We start from the raw sequence: 14,876 nt of genomic DNA on the forward strand, positions 1-14,876 counted from the left end.
TGAAAACACAGCTCTGTAATGGAATTAATTAACAAAACATTCACTAAGTTTTTAAACAGTAGATCATCTCAATTGAGAAAAATAGTGGGGCAGTCTATCAAAGAAAAAATATAATGGGATGGTGTATAACAGATTTAAAAAAAAATGATCCAACCTCACTAATTCTCCACCCACAGGAGGTCAGAGGTGCATACATTTCTTTTTAAACATCCCACTATTGTTATTCTGCTGAACAATCCTTTTAATTTGAACGGGAAGTGTTTATGTGCCAACAAATTTTTCAGTGAAAGAAGAAGGAAAAAAAAGCACATTTGTTCATGTAATATAATTAGAATGATGGGAGTACTTTACCTGCCAGCGCTTCGAGTCTGTAAAATAGAAACACCACACAATGGTCAGCACTGAGGTATGTGACAACTGAATGAATTACTGATTCATGAATAATTATTTCAAAGGGCAGTCCAATGACTGGTCTTCAGAAGCACACTGCTCTCCCCTGCCTCAAGGCTTCCTACTTGCTGGGGGCCGCGTTCTCCTGAAGATTGAGCGTTTGGGCTAGCGGCATGCGTTACAGAGTTGATCACAGCTGTATTCAATCACTGAGATTGGTAGCTCTGCCATTTGTGATGGCACAAGCCGCTGAGTTCAGTAATTTGAGGTTACAGTGATGTGTACTATAGTCACAATTTCACTGATGGACTACAATACTTACTCTTTGTACTCTGTCCAGTTTTAGCATGGTAAACTGGCCACATCATGGAATAGCGGCTGCAAAGGTGAAGAAAAGTTTTTACTTTGTAACTTCTCTCTATTACAGAGATATTGGCTTGTACAGTTTAGATATTAATTTCTTCTTCAACCAAGAAGGCGTTGCCACAGAAATGTACTTTTTCGCTGCATTATGTTGGCCAATCATAGGTGTGGTCAGCTTTGCTCTATTTCCCCTTCCCTGCACACAAAGGTGTTTGTAAGGACACAAAGCTATGGACAAAGTCATGCAGGGGGAAGTACACGCCATCCAGAGACAAATCTGTGCTAGCACCCTCTTAGTTGAAGGATAAATTAAAATCTAAAATTTTACAAGCTTGTATCTCCATATCCCAGAAGAGAAATAAAAACATAAGAAATATGTTTTATTCATTTCTGCAGCCACTAGTCAATCATGTGGTCAGTTTAGCTTGCTAAGGCTACTTTCACATTGGCGTTTAGCGCTGCGCTTCGTGCGCAATAGAAACGCATGCAAAAAATGCATCACGCGTTTTGCATGCGTTTGCTTTTTTTAGGCGCATGCGTTTTAACCAGTTTCTAGCCATGTTAACTCTTAAAACGCAGGCATGTCCACGTGCATGCCTGCATTCCCATAGACTGTAATGCGTTATTTTGTCGCATTCCGTGCGCATGTGCTTTTTTGTCGCCTTTGGACGGACCCCAAAATGCAACAGGTTGTGTCGGGCACGCCTAGGCGCACACAACTAAAAAACGCATGCGCACGAAAGCGCATACGAACGCGTGCAAACGCTAGACCATGCGCACGCCATGTTAAACATAGGTGTGCATGAAGCAAACACATGGACGCGCTGTGCAAAAAAACGCTAATGTGAAACCAGCCTAAAAACTAGTGAAATCTCTTCTTTAAGTTAAAACAAAAACATATACAGTAAGCCAAGAGGCTAAGGATACCATCTGTCCGAGTGCACACAAAATAGAATAAAACAAACATGTAGCTGGCATACTGAAGCTTTTAACAGCAGCTGTCCTATTCCTGTTGCTCTACATCAGGGGTGGGGAACCTCCGGCCTGCGGGCAGCATGCGGCCTGCTGTGACTTTTCATGTGGCCCATGGGCAGGTCCCCAAAGTCTGCCTTGCTCAGGTGACAGCCGTATCCTGCCGGCCCTTTAACCCCCAAGTGCACGGTATACAGCGTTCAGTACAAAACGTTGCCGGTACATGAATGATGACGTTGTCGGGGCGGGCAGGGTTGGCGCCCAATGCGCTCCCGTCCCGGAAGAGGAGCTGCTGCCAGAGAGATCTCTGTGCCTGCCTGCTGGTCATTTCTGTGCCCCCAGCTCTGTGCCTTTCTGCTGGTGATCTGTGCCCCTCAGCTATGTGCTCCCCTGTGATCTCTGTGCCACTCCCCAATGACCTATGAGTCCCTCCCGGTGATCTATGAGCCTCCCCTGCGATGCCTGTCCCCGCAGTGCTACAGCGCCTTGCGAAAGTATTTGCCCCCCCTGGAACTTTTCAACCTTTTCCCACGTTTCATGCTTCAAACATAAAGATACCAAATGTTAATTTTTGGTGAAGAATCAACAAGTGGGACACAATTGTGAAGTTGAACAAAACTTATAGACTATTTTAACCCCTTAGTGACGGAGCCAAATTTAAAAAAAAAAAAATCTGACCAGTGTCACTTTATGTGATAACTCCGGAACACTTCAACAAATTCCAGTGATTTTGAGACTGTTTTTTCGTGACACATTATACTTTATGATAATGGTAAATTTAGGTCGATATGTTTTGTGTTTATTTATAAAAAATATCAGAAATATGACAAATGTAAAAAATAGCAATTTACAAACTTTGAATGATTATCCCTTTAATCCAGATGGTCATACCATAGAAAAACATTAATAAATATTTCCTACATGTCTGCTTTACATCAGCACCATTTGTAAAATGCTATTTTAATTTGTTAGCATTTTAGAAGGTTTAAAAATGTAACAACAATTTTTGAACTTTTTCAAAGAAATTTACAAAAAAATTTTTTAGGGACCTATCCAAGTTTGAAGTGACTTTAGGGGTCCTATATATTGGAAAGCCCTCAAAAGTGATACCATTTTAAAAACTACACCCCCTGACATACTGAAAACTGCTGTCAGGTAGTTTATTAACCCTTCAGGTGCTTTTCAGGAATTAAGACAAAGTGGCATGATAGGAATGAAAAGGTTGATTTTTACCAACTAAACGTCGCTGTCTTTTGAACAGGACAGTGTAGCCGGCAAACTCTAAGGCCGCTATCTGCTCATGAATTGCCATGGCAAACATCAGGACCACACAATCATGATCTCAGGGTGCCGATGGGAATAAATAGGGAGAAACCACACTCTTTTAAACATTTATATAATACAGTCACTATTGACATCAGAATCCAAGAGGTTAAACAGATATGGACGGTGACAACACTGATCGTTTGTGATACAGCAAGTTGTCAGCTATGGTGTACAGTCGACAGCTGCTGGATTGTCACCTGTTTGGGGATGCTATTCTCTTATATCTCAGGTCAGTTAAAAGATGCATTGACGGTCATTAAGGGGTTACATTTTTGTGTAAATTCAAAAACTTAAAAGTGGGGCTTGCAATATTATTCGGCCCCTTTAACTTAATACTTTGTTGCGCCACCTTTTGCTGCGATTACAGCTGCAAGTCCCTTGGGGTATGTCTCTATCAGTTTTGTACATCGAGAGACTGAAATTCTTGCCCATTCTTCCTTGGCAAACAGCTCAAGCTCAGTGAGGTTTGATGGATATCGTTTGTGAACAGCAGTTTTCAGCTCTTTCCACAGATTCTCAATTGGATTCAGGTCTGGACTTTGACTTGGCCATTCTAACACCTGGATACGTTTATTTGTGAACCATTCCACTGTAGATTTGGCTTTATGTTTGGGATCTTTGTCTTGTTGGAAGACAAATCTCCGTCCCAGTCTCAGGTCTTTTGCAGACTCGAACAGGTTTTCTTCAAGAATGGTCCTGTATTTGGTTCCATCCATCTTCCCATCAATTTTAACTATCTTCCCTGTCCCTGCTGAAGAAAAGCAGGCCCAAACCATGATGCTGCCACCATGTTTGACAGTGGGGATGAGGTGTTCAGGATAATGAGCTGTGCTGCCTTTACGCCAAACATATTGTTTGGCATTGTTGCCAAAAAGTTCGATTTTGGTTTTATCTGACCAGAGCACCTTCTTCCACATGTTTGGTGTGTCTCCCAGGTGGCTTGTTGCAAACTTATGGATATCTTTGAGAAATGGCTTTTTTCTTGCCACTCTTCCATAAAGGCCAGATTTGTGCAGTGTACGACTGATTTTTGTCCTATGGACAGACTGTCCGACCTCAGCTGTAGATCTCTGCAATTCATCCAGAGTGATCATGGGCCTCTTAGCTGCATCTCTGATCAGTCTTCTCCTTGTTTGAGATGAAGTTTAGAGGGACGGCCGGGTCTTAGTAGATTTGTAGTGGTATGATACTCCTTCCATTTCAATATGATCGCTTGCACAGTGCTCCTTGGGATGTTTAAAGTTTTGGAAATAATTTTGTATCCAAATCCGGCTTTAAACTTCTCAACAACAGTATCATGGACCTGCCTGTTGTGTTCCTTGGTCTTCATGATGCTCTCTGTGCTTCAAACAGAACCCTGAGTATCACAGAGCAGGTGCATTTATATGGAGACTTGATTACACACAGGTGGATTATATTTATCATCATTAGTCATTTAGGACAACATTGTATCATTCAGAGATCCACAATAAACTTCTGGAGTGAGTTTGCTGCACTGAAAGTAAAGGGGCCGAATAATATTGCACGCCCCACTTTTCAGTTTTTGAATTTCCCAAAAAATTTAAAATAATCAATGGATTTCGTTAAACTTCACAATTGTGTCCCACTTGTTGTTGATTCTTCACCAAAAATGTACATTTGGTATCTTTATGTTTGAAGCATGATATGTGGGAAAAGATTGAAAAGTTCCAGGGGGCCGAATACTTTCACAAGGCACTGTGTGTGTGTGTGTATATATATATATATATATATATATATATATATATATATATATATATATATATATATATTCCCAGTGCTGCTTTTACCCCAGAGGTGCTGTACATCCCCCCACCTGTGATGTATATAGCCCCAAGTGCTGTATGTGACTCCGCCAGTGGTGTACATTCCCCAGGGACATATATACCCCCAGTACTGTCTGTGATTCCTAGTGATGTATAAAGCCCCTCAGTGATGTCTATTCCCCCAGCCTCCTCGGTGATAAATATGTCCCAGCATCTCCTGTGATGTCTATGTCCCGCCAGACCCTCCTGTAATTTATGACTTCAGAGTCTCCTGTGATGCATATACTGCATATACAGTAGTCTCAATGTTTCCTATGTTATGTATGTACAGCAGTCTCTGTGTCTCCTATGTGATGTATATAGTTGTCTCAGCGTCCTCTATGTGATATAGATACAGCAGTCCCAGCGCATCCTATGTGATGTATAGACAGCAGTCACAGTGTCTCCTACGTGACGCTTATACAGCAGTCACAGTGTCTCCTACGTGACGCTTATACAGCAGTCACAGTGTCTCCTATGTGATGCTTATACAGCAATCCCATCCTCTCTTATGTCGTGCATATACAGCTGCCTCAGCGTCTCCTATATGATGTATATACAGTAGTCCCAGCGTCTATGTGAAGTATATGATTTACAAAACTTATTATGACAAAAAGTTGACTGCTCTTCTGGCTGACACAAACCTAGAAAAGCAACATGATCAGTATCAAATAACATCAAAGCTGCACCAAAGAGAAGCAGCTACAGCAGTCACATTAAGGGTGAGTTACTGTAATTGTCTGACTAAATATACCGGGGTAATTTTCAAGGTGATCATTTTTGTGTGGCCCCCGAATGACGGTAGAAATTTCCAAATGGCCCCCGGCTGGAAAAAGGTTCCCCACCCCTGCTCTACACAATCCCTTAATCTTACAAGTGATTCTTCAGGGAAATGGAGAAGACTGCAGCAATATGGACGACCCAAGGGTGAAAAGGACGACCCAATGGTGAAAAGGCAGTCTTAAGGGGTCAAGAGACTCTGGTTCATGAATATATAATTTGATTAATAATGCCATCTGTATTATTAGGTCGGAGAAGCATAACGCCATTGTTGTGCTGCTGGTTAAGACGTAAAGGAAATGATAAAGTTACCAGAGGTGTAAAACCTCTCAGTGAAGGTATTTAGGTCATACCTCCGTTATACACGTATAGTCACACACATGAAATTCTGCATTATGAAGAGGAAGATCTCACCATCATTATCACGGCGATTTCTTATATTGCTGTTCCTGAAAACATAAAACAATTATTGTAACAAATCCTCAAACTTTGCATTCAGCGAGAATTAAATGTGACACACTATCGTTCCAAATTTTGAGGTCACCCAGACAATTTTGTTTTTCCATGAAAACTCATACTTTTATTAATCAATTGAGTTGGCAAATGAATTTAAAATCTAGTCCAGACATTGAAAAGGTTCAAAAAAAGATTTTTATTTGAAATAATTTTCTCCTTCAAACTTTGCTTTCGTCACAGAATGCTCCCTTTGCAGCAATTCCAGCATTGCAGACCTTTGGCATTCTAGCAGTTAATTTGCTGATGTAATCTGGAGAAATTTCACCCCTATCTTCCAGAAGCCCCTCCCACAAGTTGGTTTGGCTTGATGGGCACTTTTTGCGTACCATACGGTCAAGCTGCTCCCACAACAGCTCAATGGGGTTGAGATCTGGTGACTGCGCTGGCCACTCATTACAGATAGAATACCAGCTGCCTGCTTCTTCCCTAAATAGTTCTTCCATAATTTGGAGGTGTTCTTTGGGTCATTGTCCTGTTGTAGGATGAAACTGGCTCCAATCAAGCGCTGTCCACAGGGTATGGCATGGCGTTGCAAAATGGAGCGATAGCCTTCCTTATTCAAAATCCCTTTTACCTTGTACAAATCTCCCACTTTACCAGCACCAAAGCAACACCAGACCATCACATTACCTCCACCATGCTTGACAGATGGCATCAGGCACTCTTCCAGCATCTTTTCAGTTACTCTGCATCTCACAAATGTTCTTCTGTGCGATCCAAACACCTCAAACTTGGATTTGTCTGTCCTTTACACTTTATTCCAATCTTCTTCTGTCCAATGTCTGTTTATTAGCCAGTCTCAGATATGGCTTTTTCTTTGCCACTCTGCCGTGAAGGCCAGCATCCCGTAGTTGCCTCTTCACTGTGGACGTTGACACTGGCGTTTTGCGTGTACTATTTAATCAAGCTGCCAGTTGAGGACATGTGAGGTGTTGATTTCTCAAACTACACACTGTAATGTACTTGTCTTGTCCCACTTCTCTTTCTACTCTGGTTAGAGCCTGTTTGTGCTCTACTCTGAAGGGAGTAGTACACACCGTTGTAGGAAATCTTCAGTTTCTTGGCAATTTCTCGCATGGAATAGCCTTCATTTCTAAGAACAAGAATAGACTGTCGAGTTTCACATGAAAGTTCTTTTTTTCTGGCCATTTTGAGAGTTTAATGGAACGAACAAATATAATGCTCTAGATTCTCAACTAGATCAAAGGAAGGTAAGGCTCATAGCTTCTCTAATCTGCCAAACTGTTTTCAGCTGTGCTAACATACTTGCACAAGGGTTTTCAAGGGTATTCTAACTATCCATTAGCCGTCTTACACAGTTAGCAAATACAAAGTACCATAAGAACACTGGATTGACGGTTATTGGAAATGGGCCTCTATACACCTATGAAGATATTGCATTACAAACCAGACGTTTGCAGCTAGAATAGTCATTCACCACATTAACAATGTGTAGAGTCTATTTCTTAAATATTTAATGTTAGCTTCATTGGAAAAAACTGTGCTTTTCTTTAAAAAATAAGGACATTTCTAAGTGACCCTAAACTTTTACACGGTAGTGTATGTACAGGAATATCTCACTGACATTCCTTACAGTGGATCTGTCACCTGTTTTTTGCCACCCCATCTGAGAGCAGTACATAATGTAGAGGCAGAGAACCTAAATCCAGTGATGTGTCACTTACTGGGCAGCTTGCTGCAGTTTTGATAAAATCACTGTTTTATCTGCTGCACATCTACCAGTGCTCTGAATGCCAAGCTCTGTCTAACCCCGCCCGCGCCACTGATAGGCAGCTTCCGATATACACTTCATAGGCAGAAAGTTTCAAATCAGTGTTGGGAGTGGTATTTATACAGAGCCCATTAACATGGAGAACTACACGACAGCAGCAGGTTAACTAGTCCTATAGCAATAATCTGATAAAACAATGATTTTATCAGCAGGAAATTATCAGAACTACACTAAGCAGCCCAGTAAGTGACATATCGCTGGAATCAGGGGCTCAGTCACTACTTTATACAGCTTTCATATTACATAGCAAAAACCTGGCGACAGGTTCCCTTTAACATCTAACTAAAAACATCCAATACTATTCAACATTATAAAGTCCAGTACTCCGTCTTTCCAGGATAAAAAAAAAATTCTTACATTTTTTAACTTTTTATATTCTGTATAATCTGTTTTGAAAGTTTTCATGACTGATATTAACCCCTTAGCACAAACTTATATAAGTGCAGGGGTGACTGCGTGTGTGGAGAGGACAAGGAAGCTCCCTCCACAAGTGTCTAATGCCGACTCTGTTACACAGCTGGCATCCGTCTCTAACAGCAGCAGCCAGACCGCGCAATCACTGGTTGGAGTGGTTGCCAATATACATGTGCACCGGCTTCCATGGGCGACTCACAACACAACTGTGGGGCACTGGTAGATTACAATGGCAGCTGGGAGCCTACCCAATGCCCCCGTTGCTGCCATCTTAATACTCCTGTGAAGCTCAGCCATTAGCTGAAAGTCATAATAGCCCAAGATTTACACCAGATACTATAATATTGTTGATCTGCAATGCATGGTATAAGTCATCAGTTCAAGTCCCAAATAAGAAGCTAAAAGATGCCCATGTAAGTAAATGACACCGCAAAGTAAGAACAAAAACGGGCAACACAGATAAGTCATCTATGTGCTGTACGTAATTTACGCTTTGATAGGAGAAGCAAAGAATTTCTTTTCTTCTAATGAGAAAAACTGATGAAACAAGGATTGTAAAACATGACATGAAATAAAAATGTGTTCAGCACCCTGAAAAAAAAAAACAAACATATAATTTTCATGTATGGAAAAAATTCTGAAACAGGCCGAAGGGTGAAAATTTTTATAGAGGCCATATCCCATACAAGACAATGCGCTCAGTTTATACTGTCTGAGCTGAGAGACTCTAAACTTTAATAGCAAAGGATTTAGTTTCTGTTCTTATTTCCCAACATTGTGGAAAAAAGAAACTGACATGTAGGGTCAAGATATGTGAAAATCTTAATAATTTTAACAACTGATGGAACTCCCCAAAATTCTGAGAACAGGTCTCAGCAATCATGACTGAGTGGCGCGATGGTCGAGCAATGGGCCCTTTGTGCCATTCACTGTCTATGGCACCGCTGGGGACAGAGTGTATTGTTCGGTTACCCAGGCAGTCTCATAGGCAACAAATAGAAGTGCACACGCTCTATCTAGACGCAGTTCGGCGAGGGCCTGTGCTCGGGAATAGTGGAGGTCCTAGGTGTGGGAACCCTCAGTGATCACCAATTAAAGCTGACAACATTACCTTGGTCTACTAGTAGCTTTCTGCAGCCTTTTTCTCTTTTTGGTTGTCTAACAAAAAACAAAAAATGTGAATACATTTTTAGATAAAACACATTCATATTAACAACCAAGACTAGCTTACTATAGATGTCTATGAAGGTCAATTAGCAACACCTGTTATGGCATCAGTAAGGTTTCAGCTTTTGGTCACACATAGTTCTGACAAGAGGCTGCATGGAAAGAAGGAAATTAACCTGCTTTGCTGCGCTGGGGTCCTGGTATCAAATCCCACCAAGGACAACATCTATAAGAGGTTGTATGTCCTCCCTGTGTAAGTGTGGATTTCTTCTATATTCTCGGCTTTTCCCCCACACTCCAAAGAGAGAGAATATCAACTGTGACAATGTATGTAAATCACATACTGAAGAGGTTGGCATTATATAAGTTAAAATAAATAAAGAAAATGAGCTAGAAATATGCAGTGCCATGATATAGCCCTTTGGAGATGGATTGTACTACTCCTGGTCCAAGATTATTCTGAATCATCATCTGCAAGAATACTCAACATAAAATTAGGCCAAAAAAACACACACACACACACACACACACACACACACACACACACACACACACACACACACACACACACACGAACCAATACTGATTGGAAAATTTTCACAGGATACAAAAATAACACTTACACTCACCTCCGGTCCAGCGGTTTCTGTACTGGTCTCCCTGGGATCACATGACATTGTTATGTCACACAACTCCTGTGTCCAATCAGCGCTGGCTTAACTATCCCCACCTTCAGACTTATCACATACATCCAGAGAGAGCAGCAGTAGCCCTCACTTCCTCCGGATGTCTTGATTTGCCCAAAGGTGGTGAGACAAGCCAGCGATGATTGGCCGCAGAGATATAATATTATGTCATGCGTTCACCAGGAAAGCCAGTGCCAACCACCGCTGGAACGTCGTCGGCACTGGGGGTGAGTATAAGTGTTATTTTTTACTGGGGGTAAACCTAAGAATTGAGAAGGGGTTGTTCGAGTGGTGGGCAATCCTTTAAATAGTGAACAGTAGAGGACAGCATGAATGAGACTGTTGGTATCTACAGTGGGTACGGAAGGTATTCAGACCCCTTTAACTTTTTCATACTTTCAGTGCAGCCATTTGGTAAATTCTAAAAAGTTCATTTTTTTCTCATTAATGTACACTCTGCAGCTAGTACAGCCATGAGTCTTCTTGGAAATGATGCAACAAGTTTTTCACACCGGGATTTGGGGATCCTCTGCCATTCCTCCTTGCAGATCCTCTCCAGTTCCGTCAGGTTGGATGGTGAAGGTTGGTGGACAGCCATTTTCAGGTCTCTCCAGAGATGCTCAATTGGGTTTAGGTCAGGGCCCTGGCCGGGCCTGCCCAGAATGGTCACAATTGTTCTGAAGCCACTCCTCTGTTATTATAGCTGTGTGCTTAGGGTCATTTTCTTGTTGAAAGGTGAACCTTTGGCCACGTCTGAGGTCCAAAGCACTCTGGAAGAGGTTTTCATCCAGGATATCTCTCTACTTGGCCGCATTTTTGTTTCCTTCAATGGCAACCAGTCATCCTGTCCCGGCAGCTGAAAAACACCCCCATAGCATGATGCTGCCACCCACCACGTTTCTCTGTCGGGATTGTATTGGGCAGGTGATGAGCAGTGCCTGGTTTTCTCCACACACCGTTTAGAATTATCACCAAAAAGGTCTATCTTTCTCTCATCAGACCAGAGAATCTTATTTCTCATAGTCTGGAAGTTCTTCATGTGTTTTTTTTTTTTAGCAAACTATGAGGGCTTTCATATGTATTGCACTGAGGAGAGGTTTCTGTCGGGCCACTCTGCCATAAAGGCCTGACTGGTGGAGGCTGCAGTGATAGTTGACTTTGTGGAACTTTCTCCCATCTCCCTACTGCATCTGTGGAGCTCAGCCACAGTGATCTTGGGGTTGTTCTTTACCTCCCTCACCAAGGCTCTTCTTCCACGACTGCTCAGTTTGGCTGGACGGCCAGGTCTGGGAAGACTTCTGGTGGTCCCAAACTTCTTCCATTTAAGGATTATTGAGGCCACTGTGCTCTTAGGGACCTTGAATACTGCAGAAATTCTTTTGTAACCTTGGCCAGATGTGTGCCTTGCCACAATTCTGTCTCTGAGCTCCTTGGCCAGTTCCTTTGTCCTCATGATTCTCATTTGGTCTGACATGCACTATGAAGTCTTACATAGACTGGTGTGTGCCTTTAAGGGCCTGTCACACTAAGCGATATAGCTAGCAATATCGCTATAATGTCACTGGTTTTTGTGACGTTATAGCGATATTGCTAGCGATATCGCTATGTCTGATACTTACCTCCGACAGCTCCCCCGCTGGTTATCGCTGATCGCGCGAGAACGCCCGGGACCGTTTCTCGTCGTCAGCTTCCTGCGGCGCCGACGAGCGACGCGTGGACGCGGGCGGGAGGACGTCAGGATCGCCTCGTCTGACAGGTAAGTAACGACCCTCGACCCCTGCGATGTCGCTGGGGAGATCTGCCTGTGTGGCAGCTCACTAGCGACCACTTAGCGATGCACCAGCGATCCTGACCGCGTCATATTGCAGGTCGGGATCGCCGGTGCATCGCTAAGTGTGACAGTACCTTTACAAATCAAGTCCTATCAGTTTAATTAAACACAGCTGGACTCCAATGAAGTAGTAGAACCATCTCAAGGAGGAGCACAAGGAAATGGACAGCATGTGACTTAAATATGAGTGTCTGAGCAAAGGGTCAGAATACTTATGACCATGTGATATTTCAGTTTTTCTTTTTTAAAAAATTTTCAAAGATTTTAACATTTCTGGGTTTTTTTTCAGTCAAGATGGGGCGCAGAGTGTACATTAATGAGAAAAAATTAACTTTTTTTACTTTTTTTAATTTACCAAATGGCAGCAATGAAACAAAGTGAAAAATGTATAGAGGTCTGAATACTTACCGTACCCACTGTATTTATCCATCTAAAAAACACAAAGTCATTGATGTTTTGTACAGTTCAGTGCCTAGGAGGAACCGCTCAACAGATATATTTGTTTGCATTCATATCCAAATTTGATACCACATTGACCAAAATTGCTTGATGTAAGATGACAATTGACAAATAGCTATGTTTTGTGTTTTATACCCTTTGCCAGGTGTAGACAAGTCACCAGGAAGACATGGACAATGGTGAAGAATAACAGACAGCCTGGGGTGGTATTCCCTAATAGCAGACCAGGGAGGGTCACACTTCCAGTGTGAAGACAGAAGTGGTGTGGCCCGGTCTTCACACTGGAAACATGATGCCCCCTGGTCTGCCAATGGGGACTATACGCTTGACTGTCTATTCTTCCACACAGCTGTCCATGTCTTTCACGAGGTCAGTTAAGGTTTGCCATTGAAGAATACCACACACTGGACCGTCAACTCCTCTTCAGTCGTCCTGGTGACTCATCTGTGGCTGAAGAAGGGTATAAAACCCGAAACATTGCCATTTTATCACCTTAATTTATCACAATATTTCAAGTAATTACAGCTTACTCAATGTGGTATGAAGTTTGGATATGAGAGAGAAAAATCTGTAAAAGCCTACCTTGTGCCTGTTGGTGTGCCATTCCTGACTATATAATATACTAGCTGGAGAGCCCGGCGCTGCCCGGGCATAGTAACTAACGACTGTTAGTTATAACAAATAATAATGAATATACACATATCTCTACCTATTCATATCTATCTCTCTCTCTATATATACATATATATATATATATATATATATATACACACACACACATGTATCCATATCTCTCTCTATATATATATCTCTATTTATATCTCTCTCTAATATATATATATATATATATATATATATATATATATATATATATATATATATATATATATATATATGAGAGAATTGGGATCCAGCAAAAACATGAAAGTTCACCAGAATTATAAAATCTTCTTCTTTAATTATCCATTAATTCATATAAAAAATGTATGAGGAACTCCAAACAATTGGTAACATTCCAGCAAAGGGACTACATGTTTCAGCACTATGTGCCTTCTTCACGGTCCTTTTTGAACTGAGCTCCAACACTGACAATATATCCTCCTTTGTGGAACATATTCAAATGATCCTTAATTAAAAGCAGTGAAACAAACCAATTAAAAACACCTGAGTAGATGGTTGAAACTCAGTTCAAAAATATTGCTAGAAAAATACATATATTGAACATGTTTTATACGTAGACCAATGAAATAAACATTTGGTAATAAATCAACAGTGATATGGAATAACCGTCACACAAAAAAAATAATAAAAATTATTAGACATATATGAAAAAAATATAATCATCATGTGGTAGGCGCGATCTAAATATCAGAGACAATCACAAATATAACTCTCAAAAGGAAAGATATAATGGAGTAGGTATAAGGTAGAGATATAATCTTATGAAAACTAATAAAGGCTCTCTAGGGAAAAAAAAAAAACAAAAAAAAAAAACAACAAAAAAACACAACAAAAAAAAAAATTTTTTTTCCTTTTTCCCCTTATCCTTTTTTCTTTCCTTTCCCTCTCCTTCCTTCCCCTTATCTCTCTTTATTACTTAATATTGTGTAATGAGATCCATTCTACTGTTTAATCCGTCAGGAACTCTAGTCTCTAATAAAAAGATCCACCTACTTTCTCTAGAGAGGATTTTACTTTTATGATCACCACCCCTTCGTGGTTTTGTAACCACCTCTATTCCCCTAAAGGAAAAGCTTTTTAAATCTCCTTTATGCACATTAGCAAAATGTTTGGAAACCGCAGAGGCTCCTGCAATAGGCAAATTAACTGCATCCGACAAATGTTTTCGCATACGCTGTTTCAATGAATTAGTGGTGCAACCCACATATTGAAGTCCGCAAATATTGCAATCAATAAGATATTACATTTTCTGTATTACAATTAATAAAAGAAAAAATCTCAAAGTTTTTTCCATTTTTTATAGAAGAAAATGTTTTTGTTTTAACAATATATTTGCAACACTTACAAATTTTTGCACCACAACCAAAACAGCCTACAGTTTTCATCCAATTTTGTTTCAATTTTTTGTCTGGATCAGTAAATAAGCTTGCCGTCAACATAGATCCTATAGTAGGAGCTCTCCTCGCAACAAATTTAATTGAATATTTTTTTTATATTTCTTTCAATTCACCACTTTGTTCTAAAATGGGTAAATGTTTTTTAATAATGGAGACTATTTCTTGATACTGTGGACTAAATTTAGTGCTGAAAACTATACCCAAATCATTGTTATGTTCTTTGATATTTTTATATTCCAACAATTCCTGTCTATTTAAATTATCTACTATGCCTCTCGC

General features: G+C 40.8%; 1 protein-coding gene across 6 annotated transcripts in view; it reads right to left on the reverse strand.

Annotated features, from left to right (window-relative positions):
* The window catches only part of PHF11 (PHD finger protein 11), a 146,535-nt gene that overhangs the window by 92,738 nt on the left and 38,921 nt on the right, over positions 1-14,876 (reverse strand). For all 6 annotated transcript variants that reach the window (XM_073546086.1, XM_073546091.1, XM_073546090.1 and 3 more), the window contains exons 6-8: positions 9,488-9,534; positions 6,069-6,103; positions 352-368 (exon numbers count right to left, since the gene is read on the reverse strand). In XM_073546086.1, the coding sequence (XP_073402187.1) occupies positions 352-368; positions 6,069-6,103; positions 9,488-9,534 (99 nt within the window). The remainder of the gene's footprint in view (positions 1-351; positions 369-6,068; positions 6,104-9,487; positions 9,535-14,876) is intronic.

Source organism: Dendrobates tinctorius, unplaced genomic scaffold (assembly GCF_039654945.1).
Source record: "Dendrobates tinctorius isolate UK_male_01 unplaced genomic scaffold, ASM3965494v1 ptg000145l, whole genome shotgun sequence".
NCBI lineage: Eukaryota > Metazoa > Chordata > Amphibia > Anura > Dendrobatidae > Dendrobates > Dendrobates tinctorius.